At 64.0% G+C, this 22,471-nt stretch overlaps 7 protein-coding genes across 11 annotated transcripts; 5 read left to right on the forward strand and 2 right to left on the reverse strand.

Moving 5' to 3' along the window:
• Window positions 1-155: 155 nt before the first annotated feature.
• TADA3 (transcriptional adaptor 3) lies at window positions 156-3,242 on the reverse strand. Of its 2 annotated transcripts, XM_079317136.1 has the most exons (8): window positions 2,663-3,242; window positions 2,289-2,539; window positions 2,021-2,126; window positions 1,726-1,867; window positions 1,472-1,575; window positions 1,257-1,366; window positions 940-1,125; window positions 156-863 (listed from the first exon to the last, which is right to left on the reverse strand). In XM_079317136.1, exons 1-8 carry the CDS (start codon window positions 2,867-2,869, stop codon window positions 671-673), a joined length of 1,299 nt encoding a protein of 432 aa, XP_079173262.1. In that variant the 5' UTR covers window positions 2,870-3,242; the 3' UTR covers window positions 156-670. The 2 variants fall into 2 exon arrangements, with proteins under 2 accessions (XP_079173262.1, XP_079173261.1); XM_079317135.1 differs by having other exon boundaries at window positions 254-863; window positions 1,472-1,867.
• A 148-nt stretch (window positions 3,243-3,390) lies between these two features.
• Window positions 3,391-5,399, forward strand: ARPC4 (actin related protein 2/3 complex subunit 4). The gene is made up of 6 exons (XM_079317159.1): window positions 3,391-3,542; window positions 3,727-3,845; window positions 4,175-4,286; window positions 4,361-4,456; window positions 4,596-4,766; window positions 5,185-5,399. Exons 1-6 carry the CDS (start codon window positions 3,540-3,542, stop codon window positions 5,188-5,190), a joined length of 507 nt encoding a protein of 168 aa, XP_079173285.1. The 5' UTR covers window positions 3,391-3,539; the 3' UTR covers window positions 5,191-5,399.
• A 240-nt stretch (window positions 5,400-5,639) lies between these two features.
• LOC306807459 (tubulin monoglycylase TTLL3-like) lies at window positions 5,640-9,126 on the forward strand. The gene is given in 12 exon segments (XM_079317090.1): window positions 5,640-6,158; window positions 6,234-6,337; window positions 6,453-6,770; window positions 6,915-7,043; window positions 7,111-7,225; window positions 7,323-7,430; window positions 7,649-7,817; window positions 7,891-8,039; window positions 8,115-8,361; window positions 8,439-8,881; window positions 8,884-8,920; window positions 8,922-9,126. Coding segments are annotated over 12 exon segments (2,214 nt in total). The 5' UTR covers window positions 5,640-5,821; the 3' UTR covers window positions 8,980-9,126.
• A 1,022-nt stretch (window positions 9,127-10,148) lies between these two features.
• RPUSD3 (RNA pseudouridine synthase D3) lies at window positions 10,149-12,052 on the reverse strand. The gene is made up of 10 exons (XM_079317152.1): window positions 12,049-12,052; window positions 11,962-12,018; window positions 11,542-11,609; window positions 11,420-11,464; window positions 11,249-11,345; window positions 11,053-11,160; window positions 10,900-10,984; window positions 10,704-10,830; window positions 10,482-10,621; window positions 10,149-10,398 (listed from the first exon to the last, which is right to left on the reverse strand). Exons 3-10 carry the CDS (start codon window positions 11,570-11,572, stop codon window positions 10,228-10,230), a joined length of 804 nt encoding a protein of 267 aa, XP_079173278.1. The 5' UTR covers window positions 11,573-11,609; window positions 11,962-12,018; window positions 12,049-12,052; the 3' UTR covers window positions 10,149-10,227.
• Window positions 12,041-13,251, forward strand: JAGN1 (jagunal homolog 1). Of its 2 annotated transcripts, XM_079317156.1 has the most exons (3): window positions 12,041-12,170; window positions 12,371-12,468; window positions 12,548-13,251. In XM_079317156.1, the coding sequence occupies exons 2-3, from the start codon at window positions 12,380-12,382 to the stop codon at window positions 13,008-13,010; spliced, it is 552 nt and encodes a 183-aa protein (XP_079173282.1). In that variant the 5' UTR covers window positions 12,041-12,170; window positions 12,371-12,379; the 3' UTR covers window positions 13,011-13,251. The 2 variants fall into 2 exon arrangements, with proteins under 2 accessions (XP_079173282.1, XP_079173281.1); XM_079317155.1 differs by lacking the exon at window positions 12,041-12,170 and having other exon boundaries at window positions 12,177-12,468; window positions 12,548-13,162.
• On the forward strand, window positions 13,230-17,752 carry IL17RE (interleukin 17 receptor E; the record flags this gene model as incomplete). Of its 2 annotated transcripts, XM_079317092.1 has the most annotated exons (16): window positions 13,367-13,503; window positions 13,584-13,599; window positions 14,053-14,208; window positions 14,304-14,410; window positions 14,487-14,610; window positions 14,682-14,821; window positions 14,903-14,971; window positions 15,070-15,136; window positions 15,225-15,412; window positions 15,566-15,613; window positions 15,717-15,762; window positions 15,863-16,011; window positions 16,081-16,149; window positions 16,225-16,276; window positions 16,352-16,453; window positions 16,622-17,752. In XM_079317092.1, the coding sequence occupies 16 exons, from the start codon at window positions 13,390-13,392 to the stop codon at window positions 17,227-17,229; spliced, it is 2,055 nt and encodes a 684-aa protein (XP_079173218.1). In that variant the 3' UTR covers window positions 17,230-17,752. The 2 variants fall into 2 exon arrangements, with proteins under 2 accessions (XP_079173217.1, XP_079173218.1); XM_079317091.1 differs by lacking the exon at window positions 13,584-13,599 and having other exon boundaries at window positions 13,230-13,503.
• A 76-nt stretch (window positions 17,753-17,828) lies between these two features.
• IL17RC (interleukin 17 receptor C) lies at window positions 17,829-22,412 on the forward strand. Of its 2 annotated transcripts, none has more exons than XM_079317083.1 (17): window positions 17,829-18,280; window positions 18,354-18,375; window positions 18,459-18,790; window positions 18,950-19,061; window positions 19,128-19,172; window positions 19,330-19,469; window positions 19,662-19,724; window positions 19,874-19,928; window positions 20,017-20,201; window positions 20,291-20,341; window positions 20,425-20,470; window positions 20,579-20,691; window positions 20,800-20,868; window positions 20,941-20,998; window positions 21,131-21,226; window positions 21,305-21,343; window positions 21,782-22,412. In XM_079317083.1, exons 1-17 carry the CDS (start codon window positions 17,942-17,944, stop codon window positions 22,387-22,389), a joined length of 2,373 nt encoding a protein of 790 aa, XP_079173209.1. In that variant the 5' UTR covers window positions 17,829-17,941; the 3' UTR covers window positions 22,390-22,412. The 2 variants fall into 2 exon arrangements, with proteins under 2 accessions (XP_079173209.1, XP_079173210.1); XM_079317084.1 differs by having other exon boundaries at window positions 17,876-18,280; window positions 19,665-19,724.
• Window positions 22,413-22,471: the final 59 nt, after the last annotated feature.

Below are 22,471 nucleotides of genomic sequence, written 5' to 3' on the forward strand. Positions count from 1 at the left end.
GAGATGCGAGGGCAGTCCTTAGGTAGACACTCGTGGAGCTGCAGGACAGACCCAGCCCCGCCACTCCTTGCCCCCCTCCCCAGACTGAACCCATCCCCCCAGCCGGGCAGGGATGTCCCCCATAACGTCCCCAGTCCTCACCACACCATCACCTGTGCACGGCTGTTCTTTATTGCCCGTGCTCATGCCAATAGAAAACACCGGTACATGGAGAGCTCGGCCACCCGCCAACCCACCGGGCCCCCCCCACCCCTCTAGCCCTTTCCCCTCCCCACTCCCCCCAGTTCAGCCGTGGGGGCTGAGATCTTCCCCTGCCCCACATCACAGAGAGGGACTGGGGACCATGGGAACCGCACCAGCACATTTGGCCCCTGCAGTGACCTGGCTGATGTCACCTGAAAAACAGGGGAGTGCATGGGGGACACGGGAGTGGAAGCCACCAGATGGGGTGGGGGTGCACAAGGGAAGGACCTCCGCAACTCCACAGGGTGCCCAGCCTGGGTCAGTGACAGCCCCACGAAGGGAGGGAACAGCAGCTGGACTCCTTCATCCGAGTAGGGAGGCTGAGCAGACTCAGGGCATGGGGGAGGCTGTGCCAGTTCCATCCCGTGGTGGCAGGGCAGCTCCCTGAAGGTGAGGTCCGCACAGATTGGGGGGTCCTTGGCCGCTGCTACCCATCCAGCAGCTTGAGGATGCTCTCCCGCTCCTTCAGGGTCTTCCAGGCCTGGTCCTTCTCCTTTTTGGTGGGCGTGCGCTTCTTCTGCCGAGCAGCCATGATCTTGCGGAATGCATCCATCACCTCGTTATCAGCCATGCGGACACGCTGCCGCAGCTCCTGCCGGTGCAGCTCCTCCTTGGCCAGCCTGGGGGGCACAGGGGGGTGTCAGGCCCTGCCTGGCAGCCCCCTGTCTGCATCCAGCCCAGCCCACTGGCTCTCACCGCAGCAGCTCGTGCTTCTTGGTGCGGTTGTGTGCGCTGAGTGCCTTCAGCTCTGCCTGCCTCTTTCGTAACTCAGCCAACACCTCATCCTCCGAGTCCTCTGCCGGACGGTCCTCTGACTCCAGCAGGCCCTGGGCCACCAGCTCCTCCTTGATCCGCCCCTCCAGTGACTTGGTGTGGGGGACACTGCCAAGGTGGAGAGTGGCTGCTGCCCACCACACACCCTTTGCCCACTGTGACTCACAGTGCAGGGAGCCAGCAGTGTGCTCGGTGCGCCCAAGGCAGTGCTGAGCTCTGGGCCTGCCTCAGCTGCTCACCTGAAAGGCTTGTTCTGGCTGCGGGGAGATGTGCCAGCACCATCAGCTCCCGAGTCCTTCCCAGTGATCTCAGGGATGGGGGAGTCCTCAACAGGGGAGATTATGTTCTCCTAGCAAAGGGAGCACGAGGAAGGGTTACTGTGGTTACCTGGGTCTTGGCAGCAATGCCCCACAGTGCCAGGCCACCATGGCATGGTGACATTGGAGCCCCTCACCTCCACAAGGGCCTGCAGGAGACGCTGCGTCAGGGGACCAAAGGGACACCCATCCTCTGGCTGCTCATGCTGGGCTTCTGACTTCTTCAGGAGGGCATCAACATCTGGGAGGAAGCAGGAGAGGGAAAAAGTAACCCCAAAGGCACAGAGATGAGCAGTGAGGCAGGGCAACCTCAGCCTTTCTTGGGCTTGGTTCCACTGGGCACAAGCACTCCCAGCCCATCTGGGCAAAGGCAGGGGTGGGATTGGGGCACCTTTAGTGTCCAGCTCAGTCAGCGGCCCCAGGACACCTTTCTTTTTGTCAGCAGCAGCTGCTGCCCGGGCTCCATCCTTCTGCTCCTCCAGCAGGTCCTCTTGTGCCCAACGCTGGGAGTAATGCTTCCCCAGCGGTGGAATCTGCAAGAGCAAGGCTCAGCACAGCTCCCAGAGCCTCTGCCTTGTCTCCCACCTCCCCAGTGCCATGGCAGCATCCCAAGCAGGAACAGTCACTGTCATGTGCCAGAGGGGATGGGGAGAGAGGGCAGAGGAAGCATCTTAGGAGCTTTTCACCTTGTAATGCTCAGCCTCATCCTCTGGCGGCTTGAGCAGCTCCTCCAGGACTCTGACCTCCTCATTGGTGAGATCAGCACAGTACGGCTCCACTGATGCCCAGAACCTGTGAGGATGGATGAACTGTGAGAGGGAGCTGCAGGGAAGCACGTGGAAGGTGACACACATCCCCTTTCTGCCTGTGGCAACTCTTCTCTCAGGCTAGAGGCAGCCCAGTATGTTCCAAGGAAAGAAAAGGTGATCCCAGTGCCTCCCAACACCCACACACCTGTTTGGAGCATCGTTTTTGGGGATGCGGGGTACATCAATGGGATCATCCTGGAACTCATATTCCTGGATCTTGGGCTGCAGGTTCTTGGACTTGGGCCGGCCGGGCCCAGGCCCAGTCCCATGGCCCCCTTTGCCCTCCAGTTTCTGCTTCTTGGGCTTCCCATGTTTTACAGATGTGCCCACATCGTGGTCCTTGCTCAGCTTCAGGAACCGCCGATCACCCTTCTTATCCTGCCAATCCGTCAGGATCTGGAAGACAGTGATGTCCCTTAAGGTCCTGCACCCAGTGCTGGGCAGGGGCAGACCAGAGGCAGCTCCTTGGTGGAAAGGAGCCACACAGAGCCTGTCCCTGACCCAGTGTGGCCCCAGCACCTGTGTCTCAGCCTCCAGGACGCGAAGGCGGCGGCTGGCAGAGGACAGCAGCGTCTCCAGCTCCAGCTGCAGCGTGTCCAGCTCCTCGATGCCGATGCCATCGTCCTCCAAGCGGGCCAGCACGGCCGTGTACCGGGGACACACTTTCACGTGGTCCACCGACTTGAAGTCATGGAACTGCAGCGGGCAGTCCTTCAGCTCGCTCATGGCGGGGGCGACCGCGCACCGAGTGGACTCTGGGGGACCGAGGGACGCACGGGGGAGCCGGGGACAGGGGAAGCCGGGAGGGAAGGGAGTAGAGTGGGGGGGCTACGGAGGGTCGGGGGGCATCGGGGCTCTGAGGAACCCGGGGCGAGGGATCACCGGGGCGCTGAGAGGAACGTGGGGAGAATCACCGGGGCGCTGAGGGAACAAGGCGGGGAGGATCACCGAGGAAGCCGGCCGGGGGATCACCGAGGGGAACCGGAGAGAGATCAGCAGGGGGCTGCGGGAAGGAGGCGGGGGCGGCCCCGGGGCGCAGCGGAGGCCGCGGGGCCGGGTCTGGGCCGGGAGCCCCTTCCGGCCCCGCGGGCGCCCCGCCCCGCGCCTCCCATTGGCCCCGTCGCGCCTCGCGCCGCCGCTCATTGGCCCAGCCCGCCCTCCATCTCTCTTCCCTAATATGGAAGCGCTGACAGGCCGGTACCAAGCGCGGCAGGGTGCGGGGGAGCTGTGCGAAGTCTCGGCGCCGCCACCCGGCTCCGTGCCGCGGGGGGGGCAGGCCGCAGGGCGGGAGCCTCCTGCCGCCCCCCCTCCCTCTCGCCGCAGTGGGAGGTGCCGCGCATCCCGGAAGAGGTGATCAGCCACTTCCGCCTGCCAGGACCGGAGCGCCGCTGCCACCATGGTAGGGCGGGGGTGTCCCGTTAGGGGCAGTGGCAGCGGGGAGGCTGGGGAGGCACGGAACCGGGGCCGGCGGAGCGAGCAGAGCTGAGGGGGCTGCGGGCTGCTGGTCGGGGGCTGGGGCAGGGGGCGAGACCCGACCCCCAGGCTGTGGTCTGGGGTCTGACGCCGCTGCCGTGTCCCCGCAGACTGCCACGCTGCGCCCGTACCTGAATGCGGTGCGCGCCACGCTGCAGGCCGCGCTGTGCCTGGAGAACTTCTCCTCGCAGGTGGTGGAGCGGCACAACAAGCCCGAGGTGGAAGTCAGGTACGGGGCGGGAGGGGACACTAGGGAAGCCCTGCGGAGCCCTGGCTGCCCGCCCTGGGGGCCGCTGGCCCGTTCCTGCTGTGCGCTGGGCACCCCCAGCCCTTAGCAGAGGGCCGGTGCCGGCAGGAAGCCGGGGAGCTGCGAGGAGGAAAAAGGGGATCTAACGTGGGACCGAGGGAGCGTCTGCCCTGAGGAGGAACATCTTCGGGACGCGGGAACATCCTGTAGCAAAGCCCCCACATCCCCATGATCCTTGCGGCTGCCCTTCCCTGTTTCCCACCAGTAAATGCTTCCCTTCTGAGTCACTCCTGCCCTCCCTCTGTTCGCAGGAGCAGCAAAGAGCTGCTGTTGCAGCCAGTGATCATCAGCAGGAACGAGAAGGAGAAGGTCCTCATCGAGGGCTCTATTAACTCTGTGCGTGTCAGCATCGCGGTGAAGCAGGTGAGTGGGGAGTTTGGGCAGGGGGTTGGCAGCTCAGCCTGTGGGGAAGCCTCACTTCCCTTTTCTCTCTCCAGGCTGATGAGATCGAGAAGATCTTGTGCCACAAATTCATGCGCTTTATGATGATGCGGGCTGAGAACTTCTTTATCCTGCGCAGGAAGCCCGTAGAGGTGAGGTGACAGGGAGGGGACAAAGCAACTCCTGGCTCTGTTCCTGGCACTGGGAGGGTGTCCAGTGCAGAACTGGGATGAGAGTTTGCATGGCCAGTGATTTGGGTGCTAAACCCTAGGGTGCTTCTCTCTTGTGTAGGGTTATGACATCAGCTTCTTGATCACGAACTTCCACACGGAGCAAATGTACAAGCACAAGCTGGTGGACTTTGTCATCCACTTCATGGAGGAGATCGATAAGGAAATCAGTGAGATGAAACTCTCTGTCAATGCAAGGGCCCGCATCGTGGCAGAGGAGTTCCTTAAGAACGTGAGACTCTGAAATGGGAAGAGGGGTCTCTGATTTTGGGAGTGGGGTGTGGGGTCAATACCAGTGTGGCCCTTTTGCCCAGAGCCCCCTGTCTAGTAAGGATAGGGTGACATCTTGCCCAAGAAACCTATTGGGGACATTGGAAAAGATGCCAAAGGCACTTGTATCCCCTTTGCTCATGAAGTGCCAGCTTTTGAGACCCCCCCCAGAGCTTGCTCAGTGGTGGCAGTTTTGCGGGATGAGACCCTTTTAGTGGGTGCTGAGATGGATGTACAGTGCCTGGGGAGGCAGCAGGAGAAGCTGAGCATGAACCCCTGTGAGCAGTGGCCACCCTCAGCCTCCATCCCAGTGCCAGGAGGGTGGTGAGGGCTCTTAGGGCACTGGAAGCAGGGACTAACAGCCGTGTGTTTCTCTCCAGTTTTAGGCCGTGGTGCAGGACCCCGTGGCTCCCCTGTGCTTGTGCCCACCGGGCACTGTGCCTGTGCCTGCTCCCGTTTCTCGAGGACCGCTGGGCGGGGCCGGGCCCTGCCCACCCCTCTCTGGGCTGGGCGGGAGCAGCCCCTGCTTGCGGCAGCGCGGCCCCAGCCGCTGCCCCTGTCTCGTCTTGTTTTTTAAACGGTCTTGTTTGCTGTATCTAGCGCCTCTGTCTCGTCCCTCCCGCCGCTCTGGGCCGCCCCGGGGGATGGGGGCAGGGAGGGTGTTGTGGCTCTGGGGGGCAGATCATGGATGGGAGCAGGACATGGAACTGGAGTGGCACAATGCAGCAACAGCAAACAGTGGGACTCCTATGTGGGGGAGCCATAGGGGGTGTCAGGATAGTATGAAAGGACTTGAAGTCGGCCTGGGGGCAGCAAGGGGCTTGGGGTGTGGGGCAAGGTGCAAGGTTTGAGTGGGGGATGGCTGGTTGTGGGCATAGGGGGCTGTTTGAGTTCCCCTCTTTGGTGCAGTGGAGCCATTGTGGTGGTTGGAACTGCAGCTGTGACATCACAGCAATGCTGGGGTTCAGGGAGCCACATGCTGCATTTTAACATCGGTGGTAATGGGGTTTAGAGGCCATGTCCTGTGCTCAACTCGACTTCTGTCCCCATCAGGACAGGGGAATAAGACAACCCATGTGGCACAGAGGAGGAAGAGCCACCCAGAGCTCCTTCCATCCTCAGACAACCATGGGACAATGTGACATAGAAAGCAGCACTGCAGGCACACAGCTGCCCAGGCAGGGCCGCTTGAGCAGGGTACACTCCAGCTGCCCCATGGACCAGCTGGCTTGGGCCAAGGGCACAGTGGGGCATCCTGGGACTGTGCGGTGCAGCTGGGACACTGGCCTGAGGCTCAGCAGGCCAGAAACTGCCCTTCCAGGGCCACAAAGCTTGGTCAGGCAGAGGCAGGCAGGTCAGTGCTTTCTACCTCTCCATGCCTGCCCTGTGGACACGAGGACAGCGGGCTCAGACAGGGCTGTCCTCACAGGGCACTCAGCAGTCATCACCACCAGCCAGCAGGTTGGCTTCCAGCGTTCACTTAAACTTGAGCAGCTCAGGAAGGCCAAGCTGCTTGTGGAGAGGGCCATTAAGGTGAGGGACCTGATTTCACACCCCTCAAATGCCACCTGCTTGCATTTCTGGCTCAGGAGAGCTGAGCCAGAAGAACCAGGACTTGGGCAGGCTGAGCCCACTGGTCTCTGCACAGGAGAAGAAGATCTTCACGATACAGGGTCCCTACCCCATCATCCGTCGCCTGCTGCGAGCCCGGGGCTGGGTGGAGAGGAAGGTCCCTGGCACGGGCAGACAGCTGGAGCAGCAGCAGGGTGAACAAAACAAGCAGCGGCTGGAGACAGGGCCAGGTGGTGGTGGGCAGGGGGAGGCACTGCTGAACCCACGTGGTGGGGCACAGCCTTTTCTGGGGACCACAGACCCCCAGCATTACCCATGGCTACCTGATGAGGAGGAGGAAGAGAAAGAGGAAGAGCAGCGTGATGATGACCCCAATGGCATCCATGACCTCATGGTTAGCAGAGAGGGCTGGGGCTGAGCTCTGCCACTGCCCCCAGCACCCTTCCCCTGGGACCCTCAGGTGTGGGCTCAGCCTTGCACAGGGGATGAGGGTGGGATGGGGGCTCCGTGTCCCACCCTGGTTTCCTCCCTCTGACAGTCCTACCTGGTGCGGGATCGGTTGCCCAACTTCATCTGGACCAACTTCCTTGAAGCCACTGACCGCCAGCTTCTGCAGCAGGACAATGTGGTGAACCACTACTCCCGGGTGGATGCGTTCACCACCAAGGTGGGAGGCTTGAGCCCTTGGGGAGGGGCATGGGGTCCAGTAGGGACTAACAACCTCCTCTAAACAGGAGGGGCTGTGCCTCAGCCTACAAAACCTGCCGTGGATTGAGCAAGCTGACCCCAGCAGCTTCTTCCCCCGGTGCTACCGGCTGGGGAACATGGATGAGAGAGAAGCTTTCATTGGTGAGCTGAAGTCTGTTGCTCTTCTGTCCCTCCCTGTGTTCCCACTGCTCCAATGTCCTGTGCAGGACTGGTTGGGGATGATGCCTCCCTCTTGCAGATGATTTCCGCCTGACAGCAGCGCGCAGCCTGCTCAAACTGGCCCTGGAGGAGGCTGGGAACGTGCCAGTGAGGACTGAGCAGGTCCCAAATTCTGCCAAGGGGGCAGGTGAGTACATGGAGCTGGGCCTGGGGGTACGGCTGAAAGTACAATTAGGAACAACTGATGGATGAGCTTGAAGGCACAGCCTCTGCTCACAGCTGTGGCCTGAGATCCTCCATTCCCTCCTACTATCCCACCTTATTGGTGCTCTGCTCCCCACCCCATCCCCGTGCACCCAAAGCCACCCATCCCACAGGGAGGTACTGACCCCAAGCATTCCACAGCACGGCAAGGCTGCCCCCTGTACCCTGAGTTGGTGGAGGAAGCCCTGGAGGTCTGTAAGCAGCACCTGAGTGTTCTGCAGCACCAGGACATTGACAGGAACACCCCGTCCCCCTGCAGGACATGCATTGACTGGGACCACTTCCTGCAGGAATACTACCGTGTGGCACAGTGAGTGCTGAGTGGGATGGGGGGACGGGAGGCACCAGACAGGGCTGATGCTGAGGCCCCCTTCGCCCCACAGTGAGGGGGCAGAGCTGGTGCTGACCAGGCAGCAGCGGAAGCAGTGCCAGAACCTGCTGCAGCGCCTGGCAGAGCAGCTGCCCCAGCTTGACATGGAGGGCAAGCTCAACGTCTGGATCCTCAAGCCTGGTGCTGAATCCCAAGGCAGGGGTAAGGCCGGGGGAAGTGGAGAGCACACAGAAGCTCCCTTTTTAGGAGGGGTCCCACTATTGCTGTGTTCCCCAGGCATCGTATGCACAACGCGGCTGGAGGAGGTGCTGCAGCTGGCATGGACCTGCACAGCACCCTCGGTGCATGTGGGCAGGTGGGTGGTGCAGAAATATGTGGAGCGACTGCTGACTATTTTTGGCACCAAATTCGACATCCGGCAATGGTTTGTTGTGACTGACTGGAAGCCACTGACCGTCTGGTTCTACCAAGACTGCTACCTGCGATTCTGCTCCTGGCCCTTCTCCCTGCGTCACCTGGAGCGGTGAGTGCCCCCACCCTAGCTCCCCACACCCCAGCACCCTGGCAGCCCCTGACCCAGCCCCACTCTCCCTGCCCCAGTGCCAGGCACCTCTGCAACGTCTCCGTCCAGAAGTGGTACCAGATGTCACCAGACCAGGACCCCCGTGTGCCCCCCGACAAGATCTGGTCCAACAAGCAGTTCCAGGAATACCTGGCACAGATGGGGCAAGCAGATGCTTGGCACCAGGTGCTGGTGCCTGGCATGAAGGCGGCGATCCTGAACGCTCTGCGCAGTGCCCAGGATCGGGTGGGCTTCCGCAAGGGCAGCTTCGAGCTCTACGGGGCTGACTTTCTTGTTGGGGAGGACCTCCAGCCCTGGCTGCTGGAGATCAACTCCTGCCCCACCATGAGTCCCTCCTCAGCAGTGACACGCCAGCTCTGTGCCAACGTCCAGCGGGACACGCTGCGCCTCGTGCTCGACCGCAAGGAAAACCCCACCTGCTCCATTGGAGCGTTTGAACTCATCTACAAGGAGGTAGGCTGGGCAATGGGGGGCACACACCCCCCAGGCACCCTGAGCCCTCACTCCCTGCTGTCTCCCCACAGGCACGTGTGCCCAAGCCTCTGTCAGAGCGTGTGAAGCTGATGGTCAAAGGCTGTTCCCTGAAGAACCTCCAACCAGCAGAGCAGCAAGCCCAGGATGAGCCCCCAACCACAGTAGCCAAGGCTGTCCACCACTCTGTGTCCCCAGAGGCCAGAGCCACCCATGTACCCAAGCAAGCATGGCATCAATATCTCACCACTGTGCCTTGTGGCCCCAAGCTCCTGCAGGGAGCAGAACCAGGGGGCAGAACCACCCAAGTGCCCCAGAGAGCACGGCCTCAACCTCTCACCATTACTGTGCCCAGTGCCTCCAAATCATCTGTGGCCCCATGGAGCAAAACCACCCAGGGGCCCCAGAGAGCACGGCCTCGACTTCTCAGCATCACTGTGCCCAGTGCCTCCAAATCATCTGTGGCCCCATGGAGCAGAACCACCCAGGTGACCCAGCCCAGAGCACCAACAGGGAAGTTGCCTCTTCTGGAGCAACGGAGCAACTGCTCTTCTCCCAGCTCTGACTCACCAGCACCACCACAGCCTTGGGCCTCCTCTGCTGGGAGCCTGGAGCTGCCAGGGCTCAGTCTCTCACCTGGGCAGCCCCGGATCAATGGCTATCCCCTGGATTGGGTGCCTGTGCCACCACCCCGGGGAACTCCCAGCAACCCCTGGCTATCCCAGAGTTATGCACGCTCCTTCCCTCCTGCCAAGCCCCTGCGACAACCTCTGTCTGCGTAGAGTGCCAAGACCCTGTTCCTGGAGCAGCAGCACATGGCAGCTCTCAATGGGATGCAGAAGACTTAGGATGCTGAGAGTGTTCCAGGAGTGGACAGCACCCTGCCTGTCTTTGCTGGGCCAACACTGCAGTACTAGGCTACCTCTTATCCCAAAGAGCTCCCACTGCTGTATTGTGGTACCCACCTCCTCCCTAACAAGCATTTTTAAATAATTCTGTGATAAGGAGTCTGTCTCAGACCTGTGTGTGAGTTGTAGGGAGGGCTAGGACTGCCCCTGGGATGGGACTGTGGGTGGGAACTGGGGCTACCAAGGCAGAGAGCAGACAGGAAAAGCTGCCTCTGCTCCTGCCTGTAGTCACCCCTGCCAGATGATGCAGCAGTGGGCAAAGACACTGCTGTGTTCTAGCACAGAACCAAGGCTGGTGCCACCAGCAATGTCAGAGGGACAGCCAGGAGAAATGCATCTTCTGCATGCTAAGAAAAGAACTGAGTGCAGGCAGCAGGGGGGATTTTAATGGGATGGCATAGGGTGTCCCCCTGCAGCACTTGGGCTCCTAGTGCTCAGGCAGCCCCAGACAGCGCAGAGTGTGAAGAAAGTAGGGTGGTGGTGGGGCACAGAGGCGGCCCTCGGGCAGCACTAACTCCTGCAGGTGGATGTGGAGTGGGAGGTGTTGGAGCTGCTGTGGAGAAAGCCCCAGCCGGGTCAGCAACTCCTCGTCCAATACCTGCAATGTGAGTGGGCATCTCACTGGGATGAAGGGCTGTGCTGAATGCCCCACCCAGCATCCATCGTGACCCAGTGTGGTACCTGCATGTGGCTTGGGGCGGTCTCGGGGCTCAGAAAGAAGGGCACTCCCAGCACCCTGCCCACCTGGGAAGAGTGCTTGTGGTCACCCAGGGCTGGGCACAGCAGCAGTGTCAGGTGCACCTGGAGCTGCTCTGGAAAGGCTGGGGAGGAACAGTGAGAAGGTGAGATTGCAGGGCTCAGGAAGCGTAGCTGGGATGGTAGAGGTGTTGGGGGGCCACTCACCTGTCCTGGGCTGGAGCTGGAGGAGGGCACAGCCCCCCACGGCGCTCAGCACCCGGTAGCGCGTCAGGGTGCTCTTCACATCCTTCCTGGCCAGGCTGCGGCGTCCTGGGGCTGGCACTGGCACCACCTGCAGAGCACAGCCCTCAGCACTCCCTGGGGTATCCCCCATGTCCCCAGCCTGCCAGCACCCCCTTACCATGGCTCTGTCCTCCTGCTGCTGCCAGCGCAGCCCAGTGCAGATCTCACCCTCCATCTCTTCTGGGACTCCCACGGTGATGGCACTGCAGGGTAAGGTGGTGAGGAGGGGACAGGACCCCTATGCCAGCATGGCAAGGTCTCAAGCACTCACCGATATGTTGCAGGGTACTGGCCTCTCCAGCGAGCATTGGTGAAGAACTGTTGGAGCTTCTTAGTGGTGTGGTAGCAGCTGGACAGGAGGACAAGGCCAGAATACTCCCTGTGGGACATGGCTTCTTCAGATCTGGAGGGGGAAAGGCAGCCCCAGCTCCACCCCAGGAACTCCAGCCTGGAACCTCCCACCATACCGGGCAGGAGCCTTCACCACGTGGAGCTCAGCAGCGAGGCCCAGGCGCCGTCTCAGTGCCGGCAGCAGCAGATCCAGGCTCAGGTCCCCAGGGCGCCCTGGGGAGATGCTGGCAGGTCAGCACCCACCGAGCCCCCACCCCTGCAGCTCCCCCCTGCTGTCCCGTACTCACCCAGAATGGGGAGGCCCGGGGGCTTGTTCAGTGCCAGCAGAGCTCCTAGTGAGGGCAAGTCTGGTCAGGACGTCCCTCACTCCTTTGTCTCCCCTGACCCCATTCTCCCCTGTCGCAGGTACCTTCCCGGTGCACCACGGACCCCTCCAACATCTTCAGTGTCTCCTTGGGGCCCAGCAGCCTTCTCCACCTGCAGGGGATGGAGTGGGCAGGGGGACACAGGTGGGGCTTCCCTCAGTCACCTCCCCTGCACCCCACTCTGCGCGTCCATAAATCTCACCCACCACTGCCCGCCCTCCTCTCCAAGCGCCTCCGCAGCCCCTATGTGCTCACACATCTGCAACCCCACAGGTATGTCCCCAGTGCCACAACACCCCCATTACCCCAACTTCATAGCCCCTCTGTCCCCACGCGTGTGCACCTCCAGGTGCCAGCACGCCCCTGGGCGCGCAGCCCAAGTACGCACACACGCACTCCACACACAAGCGCACCCCATGGCCACATCCCTCCCCTTTCCGTGCGCGCCTCCGCGTCCCGCTGACCCGGCGGTGCGCGCTCCCGATCTCAGGCGCGCCAGTCCGCGCGCGGCGGCGACGGCGCTCCCGGTCCCCGCCATGGCGGCGGCGGCCGCGCTCCCGGTCCCCGCCATGACGGCCCCGCCGCGCCTGCGCAGAGCGCTGCCCGCGGCATCCGGAGCCGGCGGCCGCGGCCATAGAGCGGCGGAAGCGCGGGCTGAGGGTCCCGCCCGCAGGTGCGGCACGGCGGGAGCGGCGGGCCGGGGGTGTCACCTGCCGCGGGAGCACCCCGGGGATGTCCCGGAGGGAAGGGCGGTCGCGGGGAGGGAGCCCCGGGGCTGTCGCTGTGGGAGGGAGGCGCGGGGGGGCTTGTGCCGGGGCCGCGCTGGGGAGGCGGGCGGGGAGCGCGGCCCTGTCTGACGCTGTGTCTCCCCAGGACAGCGCCATGGCCTCCCGCGGGGGTCCCCGCGCCGCCGGCACCGATGGCAGCGACTTCCAGCACCGGGAGCGCGTGGCCTCGCACTACCAGATGAGGTAGGTGTCCCCTTTCCCGGGGTTCCGGGGGGACACGCGATCCCAGCAGGCCTTGATGGCCCCAACACTCTCTCCCCAGCGTGACCCTCAAGTCGGAGATCAAGAAGCTGATCTACGCGCATGTGGTCATCTGGCTGCTGCTCCTGGCCCAAATGGTCGTGGGGCACCTCAAGCTGCTGCCCCACGACCAGGTGGCCATGCCCTACCAGTGGGAGTATCCGTACCTGCTCAGCATCCTGCCCTCCCTCCTGGGCCTCCTGTCCTTCCCCCGCAACAACATCAGCTACCTGGTACTCTCCATGATCAGCACCGGCCTCTTCTCCATGGCTCCCCTCATCTACGGGGCCATGGAGATGTTCCCCATGGCACAGCAGCTGTACCGCCACGGCAAGGCTTACCGCTTCATCTTCGGCTTCTCGGCCGTCTCTGTCATGTACCTGGTGGTGGTGGTGGCCGCGCAGGTACATGGCTGGCAACTCTACTACAGCAAGAAGCTGCTGGACTCCTGGTTCACTAGCACGCAGGAGAAGAAGAAGAAATGAGTGGGGATAGGTGGGCTCCGTGAAGTGCTGAAGCTCTGCAGTTCAGTCCTGTGGGGCAGCGCTGGCGCAGCTCCGGTGGGTGGGGGAATCCTCGGAACCACGGGGTGGGTGTCTGAGCCACACCACGGCCCCGGGCACGCGTGAAAGGGGGGAGACCCTCGAGGGCTGGGGTCGTGCAGGGTCCCTGGGGTGCGTGCCCCATTCTCCGCGCGTTGCTCTATGGAAATAAAGCACCGTCCGCGCTCCCACGCGTGTCTGCGCCGCAGGAAGCGCCGCCTGGCAGCGGGGGGGTGTGGGGAGGCCGGCGGGGCCGCACGTGCCGGTGGAGGAATGCGGCGGGGCCGGCCCAGGGCGGGGCGGGGAGCGGCGGCGCTCGGCCATGGGGCGCCCGGTGCTGCTCGCCGCTGCCGCCGCGCTGCTGCTGCTGCTGCTACCACCGCTACCGCCCGGGACCGGGGCCGCCGTGACCCGCCTCCGGGTCTCCTCCAACTTCGTGAGCACCGGGAAAGGGAGGTGGCGGGGGAAGGTGGGGGGCGGGCGGTGCCGCGCTCACCGCCGTCTCTTTGCTTGCAGGATTGCCGGGCCACCGGTGAGTAGCGGCGGGGCAGGGCTGTCAGCGCGGGGCTGCTCCCGCCAGCCAATACCGGCTCCAGGGTGCGGGGGGATCGTGGGGCTTCTCCTGCCCGCGGCTACTGGGTCCTGGAGGATGGGTGGAGGCGGCGCTCCCGGTTTCCGGGGCACCCCACTTCCGAGGACTCCCGATCCCCGAAACTTCTGGTCCGTGGGGCTCCCCTCTTCCAAAGACTCCGGAACCCCGGGGCTCTCCTTGTTTCCGAGGACTCCCGATACTCAGGGATTCCCGCTTCCGAGGACTCAGAATCACCGAGGCTCCCGGTTTGCCGGGACACAATCCCCGGGGCACTTCCCTTCTGAATACACCTCCCCGGAGCTCTCCCCCTTCCAAGCGCTCCCAGTCCTCGGGGCTCCTGCTGCCTGCGGGACCCCCGCGCACGGCAGCCCTCCGTCTGCTCTTCCCTTGCAGCTGACAGGACGCTGAGCCGCCCCCGCTGCCGCCGCCCTTCCCGCCCCGGGCCGCCGCTGGAGCCGCCCGCGCTGTCGCTGAGCCATGCCCGGCTGTGCCTGCCCGCGCAGCCCTGCCAGCCCTGCCTGCGGGTGCGCCTGGCCCTCCCCACCGCAGGTACGGGCGGGACTGGCGGGGCCGGGCATCCCCGCGGCAGGGGACACACACCCTGACCCCCACCCGTGTCAGTGCCCCACGCCTGTTTCTCGCAGAGCTCGGCGGTGTCCGGGGACTGCAGCTCACCTTCCTGGAGCTGAGCTCCAACCGAGCCGGCTGGCTGCAGGTCTGGCAACGACGCCGGGTGTTGGGCAGCTCCACGGTGAGTCTGCGGTGGGCGGTGGAACTGGGGGGCATCAAGGCCCGGAGTACCCCCGGTGACCCCCTGCTCCCCGCAGTGGCAGGTGCAGTTCGACTGCTTCCCGGCAGAGAGCGGGGGGCAAGTCCGTGTCTCCCTTCGCACCATCCCAGATCGGGGCTTGACCCTAAGCTGCAGCCATATGGTCACCGCTGAGCCACCTGGTGAGACTGAAAGGGTTGGGAGGTGTCCTGGGGCGACGCCGGTACCAGCTGACACCCTGCCTGCTCTGCAGGGCCTGTCTTCACCCATGCTTGGGTCCCTGAGGCGCGGGCCATTGAGGTGTGGGTGCCCGCGGGTCCTGCCCTCATGGTGCGGCTGTGCCACCAGCTGGCCCTGGAGTGTGAGGAGCTGCCCCGGCCCTTCCACCAGCAGGTAACACCTCTGCCCCCTGGCACCCCCATCCCAGACTAAGAGACACAATCCTCACCATCTGATGCTCCCTTCATATTGTAGGTGCTGGTGCCAGGAGGCCACCACATCTCACTGCCGTATGAGTTCCTTGTGCCCTGCCTGTGCATTGAGGTGGGTTGCCCTCCCCTACAGCTACCAGAGCCCTTTCTTGCTCTCACATGAGGGGTGGAGGCATATCCTGCCCTGACCATCCTGCTCTGCTGCCCCAGGCCTCCTACTCCCACCACGACAGCCCACGGAGCAAACACTGCCCCTTCCATGACCGGCCGGATGCCTGTGAGTGCCTGGTGCCTGTGGGGAGGGGCGCTGAGTCCCAGGGGTGTCCTTTGGCATCACCCCACCCCTCTGATGTGGTGCCCCACAGATGGTCCCGAGCTGTGGTCCTCAGTGCACTTCCATGACTACAGCACCAGCAGCAAGGACCAGATGGCAATGGTGCTGAATGCCAGCTGCCCCCTGCACCCACGGGCCACCCTGTGCTGGAGAGAGGCAGCAGATGAAGCTGCACCCTGTCACGACATCCCCAATTCCACAGCCAGTGAGGATGAGCAGGTGAGGGCTCCTGATCTTGAGGTGTCACAGTATGTGGGACTGGGATACTGGCTGGGGCATCCACTGGATCTCAGGGTCCCTATAGAGCAGTGGGGTGCCTGTGGGTTGTGTGAGTCAGAGATGATAACTTGACACACTCACCATTTGTTCCAGATGTACATACTGGACAAGGTGGACGTGCACCCCCAGCTCTGCTTTCGAGTAAGCCCCTGTGGGTGGGTGGGCACCATCTCGGAAGGGGCTGAGGGGCTGTGGTGGGTGAGGGCAGCTCACCCTGCCCTTTGTTGATCCCACCTCTCCTCAGTTCTCCTACAAGAATAGCAGCCATGTGGAGTGTCCCCACCAGCCAGGTGAGTTCTATGGACAGGAGGTGGCCCTAGGCTAAGCACAACCCTGCCCTCACCATTTTTGGGCATCCTGCAACCTCTCTTCTCTCTCTGATGGCCGCAGAGACTGCCTGGAATGTCTCAGTGAGTGTCTGGGGACTCCAGCTACGCCTGCACCTCACCTCCCGCATCCCTGCGGCCTTCAGTGCAGCCCTGTGCCAGCGCCGGGGTGGGCAGTGTGAACCTGAGGCCCCACTCTACACTGTCACACAGGTGAGTGGTGCAGGGCTGGGGGGACATGGTGGGGACAGACCCGCATTGACCTTGCTTTATGCTTTGCAGCCAGAGGGCTCTGCTCCCGGGGAGTTGACGCTGCTGCTGCCAGTGCAGGTCCTGGGCAGCTGTGTGCTGGTAAGGTGACCCTTGTGCTGTCATCTGTGCTATGGGGGACCCAATGGTCCTCCTCTTACCCGGCCCCTTCCCCAGGTATGGCGCTCGGATGTGCATTTTGCTCGGAAGCAGCTGCTCTGTCCTGATGGTGAGAGGGGGTCCTGAAGGGGACTCAGGGGGCGGTGGAAATGGGAAGGCACTCCCCTTATTGCCCTTCTCCCAGTCTCCCGCAGGCATTTCGGGCTGCTGGGGCTGGTGCTGGCACTAGGACTGGTGGTGACTGTGCTGCTCCTCAACTGCCGTGGTGCCTGGAGGCCAGATGATGGTGAGGAGCATCCTAGGGGGGGCTGCAAGAGGGGCTGGGGTGCCAGTTCTTGGGCTGCAGGTGTCCCAGAGTGGTGGATGGCAGATGCTGTTGGATGCCAGGGTGTCCCCAGGGGATGCTAGTAGGACATGGAGCTGAGCCATCACTGCTGTACCCTCCATCCTGCAGGTGTCCCTGGTGGGCGCCCCGTCCTGCTGCTGTACTCTCCAGACTCAGAGGAGCACCTGGGGCTGGTGTGTGCCCTGGCCGAGCAGCTGCGCGCGGGGCTGGGCTGCGACGTGCGCCTGGACCTGTGGGAAGCGGGTGGCTTGGGGCAGGCAGGCTCCCTTCCCTGGCTCTATGCCCAGCGGAGCCGCGTGGGCCGCCAGCACGGCACTGTCCTCCTCCTCTGGAGCCGCGGCAGTGCCCGGCTCTTTCGTCGGTGGCAGGTGGGGATGGCTGATGGGACGCCCGGAGATGCCCATGACATTTTTGGGGCAGCCATGGCCTGCCTGCATGGGGAGCTGGGGGTGGCGGGCCGCGGCGGTGGCTGGGTCCTGGCGTACTTCAGCCGGCTCTGCAGCCCCCGCGATGTCCCCCGACCCCTTCGGCCCCTGCCCACTTATCGCCTGCCCCGACAGCTGCCCGGGCTGCTGGGTGCCCTGCGGGGCAGCCCCCCTCCCCCCCGCCGCTGCCGTCGGGGCAGGGCAGGGGGCCTCCTGCATCGGCTGCTGGAGGTGGGGGCTGGGGAGGGCAGTCCCCCACCCCGGCCCCCCAAGGCGGCTTCTGGCACCTGAGTGCCCAGGCCGGGCCTGAGCTGGGCATGGCTGCATGAGGTGCAGGGCTGGGCGCAGCCCGCTGGTGAGGGTAGGGGTTCTGCCAGGAAAAGGCAGCGCTCAGGTGAGCGTGTGCCCACTGCGGCGGCAGGAGGGGTACCCACGGGTGCCCCAGGAAGGGGCTGAGGGGGTCCAAGCAGGACTGGCTTCAGTCGTGGAGTGTGCCGTTGGGGCCAGAGTGAGCATCCAGCTGCTCATCTATGGCCAGAAGTCGAGATGCTGTCCCAAGCAGGGGCAGCTTTACTCCCATACGGGGACCTGCTTCAGAGGAGAGCCCGTAGAAGCCTCTTTGGAGCCACAGCCAAGTGAGGGGTTGGGGTGATGCAGGAAGAATCTGCGAGATGAGCAGCTCCCTGCCCTGCCCAGGTGCAGGTGGCTAGAGGGACAGGTGCTGGGCACAGCCCGGCCCTGCTCTTTGCCTCAACATTGTCGGCAGGACTTGGTCTGGGGTGGAAGCAATAAAGGTGTCATTTCACCCTGCCCTGTTGTCTCTCTGGTGTACCGGGGGGATTTGTTGGTGCCCTGGAGGGTTGGGGACTGTCCAGTGCTCCTCTGCAGCACGGAGGGGCAGGAGGACGCACCCGGCTGGGCACAGCCTGTCCCGGCACGGCTGCCACACCGTGTACAGCACCGCGGCGGCTGCCTGGGGCCAGCCTGGCACCGTGCCTGTGCCATGGAGCCAGCTCTGTGGGGCCCCAAGCCCTCCCGAGGGTGCCTGGGCACGGAGCCCTCCGCGGTCGGTGCGGGAACAGGAGGCCCCACCCCAGGGCGGCTGCTGACGCCACGCAAGGGCCCGGGTGTCCGGGATCGGAGCAGGAAGCGGGAGCCGGCGGCGGCGGTGGGGCCCGTGGAGCCAGGACAGGGGCTGCTGGGGAGTGGCCAGCGTGGGGCCGGGGCAGCCCAGGGCCCCGGCCCCACCATGCACGCACTGGGGCAGCTCCTGCTGCTGCTGCTGCTGCTGGGGTCGGTGGGTGGCCGTGGGGACCCCCGCGACAGCCTCGCCTGCTCCCAGGTGGGTTGGTGCCACCAGCGCGCTGGCATCGGGCACCTGGCACCAGCACGGGCCTCACCCCTGCCTCCCCCAGGGCCTCACCTGCCGCCTTTTGGGTAAGTGCCAGCACCATACCATGGCCGCCACCCCACCAGGGCACGGGGACTCCGCCCCCATGCTGGCCTCTCTGTCCCCCCAGACACCGATGTGCTCTGCGGGACAGTGCCCCCGGGGCCCAGGCACGGGCTGGCCCTGGCTCGTCTGCGGCTGGAGCCGGCCCTGCGCTGCACCGAGCCCACGGCCTGTGTGCCCTGCCTGGAGGCACGCGTGCGCCTGGCCTTGCCACCTGACACCAGCACCTCTGAGACACAGGATAGCGGTGATGGGTCACTCACAGCCACGGAGGCCACCTCATCCCAGCCCAACGTTACTGGGCTGCTGCTCCTCTCCGGGCACGCGTACGCCTCATCCCGGTGTGTGGCCGTGGAGGTCTGGGCACCCTTGAGCTCCAAGCTGCGTGGCCGAACCGTGGTATGTAGATGTGGGGCACTGGCGTTGGGTGTCCCAACACTCTCAGTCCCTGGGCACTGGGGATGTGGGCGCTGGCATCAGTGCACTCTGTGGCAGGGGGGTCTCGTTTCCGTGCCCCAGGGTGCCTCACCGCAGTGGGGTGGTGGTTTTCCTGCCCAGGGTTGGGTGATCTTCCGGTGCTTCGAGGCGCCGCTGGGCTCTGAGCTCCGCATCTCGGCGTACATGAACTCCCGGGGCCGGCAGAGGCTGAGCCAGCAGCAGTGGGTGCCAGGTAATCCCCGGCAGGTCCCCTGCAGTGGCCCCAGCCCTCCTGCCCACTGATTCATTGTCCCCACAGACTGTTCGTGGCCCGCAGCACAGGCTGCTGTCCCCCAGTGCCAAGGTAGGTGCTGGCATCACCCTACCTCAGTTTGCATCCCCTGGGGGTAGCTGGTCAGTGGATACCGGGGTGAGAGTGACCCTGGGGGTGCCGTGCCTTGTGCATTGGTGCTGGGTGGGCAGTGCCAGGAGCCAGGTGATCTGAGCTACCTCTGATATAGTGCCCAGGCTGCGGGTCTCCCCGGGGGAGAAGGATGTGGTTGTGCAGGTGCAGGGGGCTGCAGTAGGGCACAGCTACACACTCCGGCTGTACCACAACCATAGCCATGGCACCAGTGGGCCAGGGCGTGCAGTGACCATGGTGAGTATGCACCCCATTCCCCAACCCCCCATCCCGTCTGTTCTCCGGTCGCTGCCCTCCTCCCCGTTCCCGAGAAGCCGTGTCTGTATTATAGGCAGTGTGCTGGGAGAGGGTCCCCTGGGAGTAGATCTTCCTGGGTGACCCTGCTGGTGGCGATTTGCCACGGGGTGACCCACATCTGGTTGCTGGTAGCAGAGCAGTCCCATGAACTATGTCCTGCCTGCCGATGAGGTGCTGCCCTGCCTCTGCCTGCAGGTGGGCATCTGACCAGGCACCGTGGGGGTGGCAGGATGCCACTAAAGAGGGGCTCCAAGCTCCATATATCTCCCTCTGGCACCGCAAGGGGGTCAGCCAAGTCACAGTCACAGCATGATTACTTTTCTTGTCTCTCTCCGCACTCTCAGGTCTGGCCAGAAATCCAAGACCCACTACGGGCCACCCTGTGCCCCTTCTCTCATGGTACCTTCACTCTGAGGCTGGGCTCTGGGGGGCTGGGACACAGGGGGGCACCACACAGAGTGACACCCCTCTCCTGGTGCTGCTGCAGATGCTGAGGCCTGGGAGCGGCTGTGGGCACAGAGCCGGCTGGTCCTGCACATCGAGGGGCAGGTGCTGCTCTGCTCCCTCACAGCCCCCTGTGACCTCCCGGCTGAGCTGGTGCCCTGCTGGCAGCCAGTGCCCTCCGGGCCCTGCCAACCCCTCCCTGGCCTGCAGCAGCCTGCCAGGGGGCAGGTGAGTGGGGCTCAGCGGGGCTCTGTGTGGCACTGGGGGCTTTGTGAAGGATGGTGGCGACGGTCACGGAGCATCACTTCCACTCACAGGGACCTCAGGAGTTTGCAGGGCTGCGGCCACACCCGAACCTCTGCGTGCAGGTAGGACACCACTCTGCCCCACAGCTGTCCCACAGGCTGCCCCACATCAGCCCCAGGCACTAATAATCCACTCTCTGGGGCAGGTGTGGAGTGGTGGGCAGGTCCGGCTGACCCAGTGCCTGCGGGACCGTGAGTACTGCTGGGGTGGGAGGGTAGGGGCAGCCTGTGGGTCCAGCTGAATGGGAGCCCTCCTTGGCCTCCCCTCGCCACCTACCCAGCCCCCTGGAACATTCCCAGGAGCACTGCCCGGCCGTCCCGATGACCTCCTGCTGCTGGAGCATGGCGGGAATGCCTCACTGTGTGCCTTGGAGCGGGGTGCCTGCACACCCCTTGCCAGCTTCACCAGCAGGGTAAAGAGGAAGGGATCCCCACGTCCTGGCAGCAGTGGCACTGGTGGCACAGGGACCCCTGTGTCTGGCAGTGGTGGCACTGCTGTCTGACCTGCTATGTTGTTGCAGGGAGCAGGGCACCCTGGGCTGCTGGAGCAGGATTTGCAGCAGGACGTGGCAGGGGGACAGTGCCAGCAGGTCAGTGTGAGCAGCCAGCGGGCAGTGGGCAGGGACTGGGCAATGTCTGACACGTCCCTGTGTCCCCCACAGCTGTGGCACCCCTTGAACAGCACTGGGATCATGCTCTGGGCCTGTCCCCTGCACAAGTGTGAGTGTTGACAGCCATGGTGGGGGAGAGGAGGGATAATAGGGGGCTGAGGGAGTGGACCCCACTGTAGAGCCACTGGAGACCTTTGTTGGGTGCCAGGGGCCCTTGGTGGATGCAGATCCTGCCCTGTAGATCTGCGTACCCACTGGGCACTGGTGTGGATGGGGGTGCTGCTGGGGGCTGCCAGTCTCCTACTGCTGCTTTTGATGAAGAAGGAAGACATGAAAGGTGAGTGGTGCACTTCTGGGGGCTGTGCCTGGGCTGGGACCCCTCCTGGGGTCCCCTCACTCCATCTCCTCCCTGCAGGATGGCTGAAATTCTTGAGGACTGGCTATGGCTCCAAGGGTAAGTGTGGCTTGAGCCTGGGGCCTTGGTGGGAGTCCTCTGTTCCACAGGGGTCAGAGGACAGAGTGAGGGGGTCCCCCACCCAGATTAATTAATATTTGCCTGTCTGACAGGGTAGGTAGGGGTGTAGGGAAGCAGAGAAGAGGGTGAGAACCTTCTCTCTGGGGGCTGGGAGGGGACAGATTGCAACCTGCCTCCCACCATGTCTCTCCTTTGGGTAGGTAAAGGTTTTGGCAAGGGGACTGGGGGACTCACGTCAGTGGTGGTCTCAGCTGCTTCTCATTGTGGATGTTCTTGGGTACAAGGGGTGCTCCAAAGCTTGGGTGACAGAAGCAGGGGATGGTCTCCTCCATGGTGGGTGTTTCCTAGCATGCCTCACACCATAGGGTGGGTACAGGGTGCCTAGAGGGATGCAGGCACTGATGATCCCCCCCTCAGGTCCGCTGCAAGGCAGGCGGGCCCTGCTGGTGCACGCGGCAGAGCCGGTGGCGGAGCGGGCGGCGTGTTCCTTGATGGCAGCTCTGCACTCACTGGGACTGACGGTGGTGGCAGCACCGGGGGGTGGCAGCGGGGTGGCAGCTTTAGGGCCACTGCCCTGGCTGCACGCCCAGCACCACCGGGCACTGCGTGACAGTGACACCATCATCCTCCTTCTCTCCCCAGCAGCCGTGGCTGCTGCACACCAGTGGGACACTGGGGCCAGGGCTGTGCCAGAGTCCGGGGCTGCTGAAAGCAGCCTTGGGCCCTGGCACAGCCCTGACCCCGAGGATGTCCCCTCTGTGGCACCCTGCGAGGTGTTTGCAGCAGCACTGTCCTGTGCCATGCCAGTGCTGGCGGCGGCCAATGGGCGCTATGTGGTGGCCTGGCTGGAGGCCTTGGTGCCAGCAGTGCCCCCAGCCCTGCGGGCAGCCCCTGCCTTTGCACTGCCCAGGGAGATGGAGGGGTTCCTGCAGGCACTGGCGGGCCCAGCTCGGCAGAGGGGCCGGTGGCTGGAGCCATACGTGGCGGCATTGGCCGAGGCTCTGCAGCGGGCGGTAGGGGAATAAAGGGGTGACAGTTCTTTTGCTGAGTGTGAGTTCACCTCTGAGTCCAGCAGGGACTGGGATGGGTTGGGAAGGGGTGATGGGG

This window comes from Erithacus rubecula (assembly GCF_903797595.1).
Source record: "Erithacus rubecula genome assembly, chromosome: 13".
Taxonomy (NCBI): domain Eukaryota; kingdom Metazoa; phylum Chordata; class Aves; order Passeriformes; family Muscicapidae; genus Erithacus; species Erithacus rubecula.

What these genes read in the sequence shown, in the direction of transcription:
- TADA3 (XM_079317135.1), bottom strand. Translation starts at nt 2,869, where the DNA reads ATGAGCGAGCTGAAGGACTGCCCGCTGCAGTTCCATGACTTCAAGTCG. An exon ending in AGCCAGAACAAGCCTTTCAG is followed by an intron (nt 1,126 to 1,256) that starts GTGAGCAGCTGA and finishes CCACCTTGGCAG; the next exon opens with TGTCCCCCACACCAAGTCAC. An exon ending in AAGAAGCACGAGCTGCTGCG is followed by an intron (nt 864 to 939) that starts GTGAGAGCCAGT and finishes TGTGCCCCCCAG; the next exon opens with GCTGGCCAAGGAGGAGCTGC.
- ARPC4 (XM_079317159.1), top strand. An exon ending in TCAGCATCGCGGTGAAGCAG is followed by an intron (nt 4,287 to 4,360) that starts GTGAGTGGGGAG and finishes TTCTCTCTCCAG; the next exon opens with GCTGATGAGATCGAGAAGAT. An exon ending in TGCGCAGGAAGCCCGTAGAG is followed by an intron (nt 4,457 to 4,595) that starts GTGAGGTGACAG and finishes TCTCTTGTGTAG; the next exon opens with GGTTATGACATCAGCTTCTT.
- RPUSD3 (XM_079317152.1), bottom strand. Translation starts at nt 11,572, where the DNA reads ATGTTGGAGGGGTCCGTGGTGCACCGGGAAG. An exon ending in GTGGTGAAGGCTCCTGCCCG is followed by an intron (nt 11,161 to 11,248) that starts GTATGGTGGGAG and finishes CATGTCCCACAG; the next exon opens with GGAGTATTCTGGCCTTGTCC. An exon ending in CCAGCTCCAGCCCAGGACAG is followed by an intron (nt 10,622 to 10,703) that starts GTGAGTGGCCCC and finishes GTTCCTCCCCAG; the next exon opens with CCTTTCCAGAGCAGCTCCAG.
- JAGN1 (XM_079317155.1), top strand. Translation starts at nt 12,230, where the DNA reads ATGTCCCGGAGGGAAGGGCGGTCGCGGGGAGGGAGCCCCGGGGCTGTC. An exon ending in GCCTCGCACTACCAGATGAG is followed by an intron (nt 12,469 to 12,547) that starts GTAGGTGTCCCC and finishes CTCTCTCCCCAG; the next exon opens with CGTGACCCTCAAGTCGGAGA.
- IL17RC (XM_079317083.1), top strand. Translation starts at nt 17,942, where the DNA reads ATGGAGCCAGCTCTGTGGGGCCCCAAGCCCTCCCGAGGGTGCCTGGGC. An exon ending in AGCAGCCTGCCAGGGGGCAG is followed by an intron (nt 20,202 to 20,290) that starts GTGAGTGGGGCT and finishes TTCCACTCACAG; the next exon opens with GGACCTCAGGAGTTTGCAGG. An exon ending in ACCCGAACCTCTGCGTGCAG is followed by an intron (nt 20,342 to 20,424) that starts GTAGGACACCAC and finishes TCTCTGGGGCAG; the next exon opens with GTGTGGAGTGGTGGGCAGGT.